Source organism: Mus pahari, chromosome 18 (genome assembly GCF_900095145.1).
Source record: "Mus pahari chromosome 18, PAHARI_EIJ_v1.1, whole genome shotgun sequence".
Classification (NCBI taxonomy): Eukaryota; Metazoa; Chordata; class Mammalia; order Rodentia; family Muridae; genus Mus; species Mus pahari.
This window is the reverse complement of record NC_034607.1, coordinates 10,463,961-10,469,724: the sequence shown is the minus strand read 5'-3', so window position 1 is coordinate 10,469,724 and position 5,764 is coordinate 10,463,961. Positions and strand designations below refer to the sequence as shown.

At 38.9% G+C, this 5,764-nt stretch overlaps 1 protein-coding gene across 1 annotated transcript in view; it reads left to right on the top strand.

Annotated features, from left to right (window-relative positions):
- The window catches only part of Cd2ap (CD2 associated protein), a 74,869-nt gene that overhangs the window by 61,888 nt on the left and 7,217 nt on the right, over positions 1-5,764 (top strand). The window contains exons 15-16 of the mRNA XM_021217992.2: positions 1-95; positions 2,989-3,164. The exon at positions 1-95 is cut by the window's left edge and continues 29 nt beyond it. Coding sequence (XP_021073651.1) covers positions 1-95; positions 2,989-3,164 — 271 coding nt within the window. The remainder of the gene's footprint in view (positions 96-2,988; positions 3,165-5,764) is intronic.

The following is a 5,764-nucleotide window of genomic DNA, read 5'->3' as shown; positions in this document are numbered from 1 at the left end:
AAAGTCCAGAAAAAACCTTGAAGCTACCAAAAGAAGATGATAGCGGTAACCTAAAGCCTTTGGAGTTTAAAAAGGATGCAAGCTACTCTTCAAAGGTAGCCTATGATATGTTTAGTTTTTAAGATGTGAAATTATAGGTGCCTTTTTAGAAAATATTTTCTCTTCCACCAAGAAATAAGGCATTTCTTGCTGAAAATAGCGTTATTAAGCTTAAGACACACTGTCTTCTCTAGCTCTTTTAAGAATAGAAGTACTTCCATCTCAGTTCCAAACTTTGTCTCTGTAACTCCTTCCATGGGTATTTTGTTCCCCATTCTAAGAAGGAATGAAGTATAAAGATCATCTAGAGACTGCCCCACCCGGGGATCCATCCTGTATACAACCACCAAACCCAGACACTATTGCATATGCCAGAAAGATTTTGCTGACAGGACCCTGATATAGCTATCCCTGTGAGGCTCTGCCAGTGCCTGACAAACACAGAAGTGGATGCCCACAGTCATCTATTGGATGGAACACAGGGCCCCTAATGAAGGAGCTAGAAAAAAATACCCAAGGAGCTGAAGGGATCGGCAACCCTATAGGAGGATCAACATTATGAGCTAACTAGTACCCCCAGAGCTGTGCCTCTAGGTGCATATGTAGCAGAGGATGGCCTAGTCGGCCATCACTGGGAGGAGAGGCCCTTGGTATTACAAAGATTATATGCCCCAGGACAGGGTAATACCAGGGCCAGGAAGTGGGAGTGGGTGGGTTGGGGAGCAGGGTGGGGGGAGGGTATAGGGGGCTTTGGGGATAGCATTTGAAATGTAAATGAAGAAAATATCTAATAAAAAAAAATAGAAGTACTTGAGTGCTATATGTTTCATATTTCCAAGGCATAGGAAATTGATTTTTACACCATTTAATTTTCTTATTAAACATATACTCAGGAATTAGTTTACATAAGATAATTTGGGGATGGGGCCTGTTTTGTTTTGAGATAGGTTCTCTCTTGTGTGGCCCTGACTGCTCTCTGCTGTCTTATGTTGACCAGGCTCCCTCACAAAACATGTATTGATCCTCCTGCCCCCATCTCCATAGGCATGCTCAGCTGCTCTCGTAAAGTAACTTCAGCCTAATTCCCTGTGAGAGTTAGCGGGTTGGAGTCATGGTTTGTCCACTCATTCTTTACTTAGTTCTTGGCACTCTCTGAAGAGTTCAGTGTGTAATGGACTTAGTGGCAGAATAGTTAGACCCCTCTATTATATGGTGATGTTCCTTTTCTAAAGTTACAATTTTTATTGAAGACAGTTTTATTACAAATTACACATATACTTGAGGTTTGTTTTATTAGTCATTTTCATTCCAGAATATTTGGCCACTTCTTGAATTTAACAAATATATTTAATCTGATTCTCTATATTGTCAGCAGTCTCTTGAAACTTTTGTAAAATGATAGATTTTAGTGAAATCATCACGTAGGCTATGGACTTAATTAAATTCTTCATAATTCCTTTTAAGTGAGGCTTTGGATATTTGTAACAAGATTAAAATTAAAATAGCACTGTAATGTCCATACTTACACACTTGTAGATGCCTCACTATACAAACTATCCATTAGATAAGCCATTGGGTATTTTCCTTCCTTTAAAAAAAATAGATTACAGATTTCTTTTTTATTGAATTTGTCCCCCCTAGCAGTGAACAACAAACTCCAAAGTCAGAATTTGGAATTTCTGTGTTTCATCATTTATCTTTTTTTTTGTAAATGTTTTTATTCTTTTGAGAATTTCATATAATATATTTTGATCATATTCTTCCCCTCTCCCTACTCTACACACACACACACACACACACACACACACACACACACACACACACACACACACACCTCCCTTCCCACTCAACTTTACGTTTTTTCTGTTTAACAAACGCAACTCACAGGAAAACAAGGAGTCACGTTTCTTTTGGCCAACTACATTTGAGCATGGGACCTGCCCTGGAGTGTGGCTGATAGACACTTGGCTTTACTCCATTGCAAAAAACTGACTTTCCCTTCTCGCAACTGCTGGTATTTACACAGCTTCTTTGCCAGGGGTGGGACTGTGTGCCCACTTTCCCTTCTCTGAGCTGGGATTTTGCATGGCTTGAGCTTGTGCAGGTCCTGAGTATACTCTTTGAAGTCATCTATCATCCGTGGCTCCTATTATCTTTCTGCCCCCTTTTCTGCTTAGATCCCTGAATTGTGAGGGAAGGGGGTTGACATAGACATCCCATTTAGGATTAGTACTCCAAGGTCTCTTACTCTCCACATTGTCAGCTAGGAGTCTGTGTCTTAATTAACATCAACAACAAGTTTCTCTAATGAGAGTTGAGTGATGCACTGATCTGAAGTTCTGATTAGAACTCACAGTTCAGGCTGTAAGCCATCCACGCCCACTGTAGTGGATCCCACTTACCTTGAAGCAGGAGTTAAATAGCCCTTTTCTAAAATGCTTCATTGAGGTCAGAATTTTGGAAAATTTGCAGATAAGTAATTATATATGTTTTAGGACTGTGACTCACGACTAAACATAATATTTGCTTGTTTCATGTAACTCTTTACCCACAGTTAAGCTTGTCTGCAGTTTGAAACCCATTACAAAGTCTGGAGTAGAATTTTAAGTTTGGGGCTTTTCAGATGAGGAATGCTTAGTATATACAGCATTAATTGCTTGTATTCCTGCTGTGAAAGTATTATGACCCTAGAATGTAGCTCAGTAGAGTGATTCCCTGTTACACAAAGCCCTGGGTTTAATCCTTGGTACTGTATGATCGGCAATCTCAATACCTGGGGGTGAAGACAGTATAGAAGTTTAATATATGAAGATCTGGAATTAAAAACCATCCTGGACTACATGTGGTCCTGTGTTAAAAATGAAAACCAGAACAAAACAATCTTCTGACTGAAATATAATATTAAATATAAACACAAACATAATGAGAATTTTTAAAAATATTTTTCAGCCATCTCTTTCAACACCTTCAAGTGCTTCTAAAGTAAATACAGCTGCTTTCCTAACTCCATTNGAACTCAAAGCTAAAGGAGAAGCAGATGATGGGAAAAAAAATTCCGTGGACGAACTTAGAGCCCAGATTATTGAATTGTTGTGTATTGTAGATGCACTGAAAAAGGATCACGGGTGAGTAACTAACTCTTAATTCCTTCAAAGCATCCCCTAAAATATACTTTGTGAACTGAGGCCATAATCCCTCCTGAGTATGCAAATGCATATGTTTCAAAGGCATTTGTATTATAGCACTTTCAGCAAAAACCTTGATGGAAAACTTGTTCCAGTAACTCAGCTCTAGAAGGTCCGTGTGTACATATGTGCTAAGGTAGGAGCCGGCCAGGCATAGGTGCTAATTAGTTTTGAAAATACTGAGAAAATTGCATTGGTGTTTTGGGTATGATCTAGATCCTCATACTTAACTCTTAGAGGACTTTGACCCCTATTTCTGTTAGGCTTACATTAGGTGGTTACAAAATGAATGGGTTCCAACCCACAAGAAATCTCTAAACCCCCAACCCCCACCCGTGCACACCCCCCCTTTCCCGTTAGCTCTGAAAGTTCTTCACGTTTGTGTAGTGTTATGGATCAAGCACAGAGTGTGGTGTTAATGCCCTCTACTACCATTGACCTATGTCTACAGCTCTGAAAGGTATAAAGTAGGATATGTGCCCCCCCCACATACATAAAGTATTAACTCTAAAGGAAGTGTGTGTGCGTGTGCGTGTGTGTGTGTGNGTGTGTGTGTGTGTGTGTGTGTGTGCGTGTGTGTGTAAAGCTATTTACCTCATGATGGCAGTTTTTCAGTGTCAGCGTCTGCACTCAACCTCATATCTTTGTTTTACAGATCTATTGATACCTTAACCACAATCTTGCCAAAGTCCCATTGATAAATCAGATGAAAGACCAGCTAACTAAACTGAGGATGAGCATCCCATCTCATAAATTTCCCAAAAGGTTTCTAGACATATATATCATAAGATAAAAATTCATGCCTAGACCCCGAGTTTAACTAATTCTTTCTTAATTTCCACAAATCTTAGGATTCTGTTAAAAAAAGAAGTGGTATTAACAATATAAAATAGGGCCTGGTATGGCGAATGCCTTTAATCCCAACACTCTGGAGGCATATGTAGGGAAAATCTCAGACTCTCTCAGGGCTATGTAGTGAGAGTCTGCTTCAAATAGCAACATAAAAGTAAATTAAAAATAAAAAATAACAGATGGGAACAAAGTTTTTATTTAGAATAACTGCTAAAATGCATGCATTTTCAGCGTATCTGGTTCAGTGTATGTATACATATATACACATACTCTGTTTGTATATATATATATATATATATATATATATATATATATATATATATATTTATGTATATTTGTATGTATACATATGTATATGTCCTGTATTTATAATAGATTATCTAATGAATGTATCATGATTACAGGATTTGTCATTTGATATGCCAGGTGTTTTTTGGGTACTTTGATTTATTTTGAAAATTTTTCATAGAAACTGTCTATTTATTCCTCTTTAAATGTTGAATACCACTCACCAATTGGGAAACTCTGCTGACTCACAGAGTTTGTTGTTTTACACATTTGATGCCAAGTATACTCCTTTGAGACAGAGCATAGCATAGTCTGGCCCTTTACTCTTCATTTAGTTAGGACCTTGAACCTGATCCTCCTATCTCAATTTCTCAAGTGCTGGAATTACTTGTGTGTGCCACCACACCTAGCCAAAGTAGGATTTTTAGTGAAGTAGCAGTTGAATACATAAATTGCCTGTAGGATTTCTTAAATTGTTGGTAAATGAGTAAGGTATTATTGTACATATTTACATAGTTTAAAATTTTTTCCAGGATTACTTTCAACATCTCAAGCAGATCTGGAAAAATCAGAGAGCAATAGCAGGGGAATAAGTAGATGGTAGAGCCTGGTACACTAACTGAGAGCTTTACAGTGTGCACAGTACTGAGGAATGATTGCACAGGAATCAACACTAGTCAGTTTATGAAAAGGGAGGTTGATGGGTAAGTCAGAAATGGCCATAACAGTGTCACTCCATTTATGTAAAGTTAAAAGAATATGAAACCAGAAAAAAGACAAGTTTTAGATATATTGGGGGGCTAGTGATGTGGTTCCTAATGACCTAAGTTTGGTGTCCAAGACCTATATGGTGGAAGGAGTGAACAGACTCCATAAAGTTATTCTCTGCCTTCTGTGAGGGAGAGGTAGAAGAGTAGGGGTGGAGGGAAGGAGGTAGGAGTGAGCAACATCTGTGTAGTGGTTTGAATAGATTTGGCCTCCATTGACTCCTGTGTTTGAATGCTAGGTTCATAGGGAGTGGCACTATTAGGAAGTGTGGCCTTGTTGAAGGAAGTATGTCCCTGTGGAGGTGGGCTTTGAGGTCTTCTGTGCTCAAACTATACCCAATGTGGCACACAGTCTCCTTTTGCTGCCTGGGGATCAAGAAGTAGAACTCTCAGGTCCTCCAACACCCTGTCTGCCTGCATGCCCCCGTGTTTCCTGTCATGCTGGTAATGGACTGTAAACCAGCTCCAATTAAATGTTTCCTTTTTAAGAATTGCCATGGTCATGCTGTTTCTTCACAGCAATGAAACCTTAAGACAGTCTGGAATTACAGATGGTTGTGAGCAGCCATATAGGTTCTGGGAATTAAATACCAGTTCCTTTATTATATGTGGTGTGTGTGTGTGTGTGTGTGT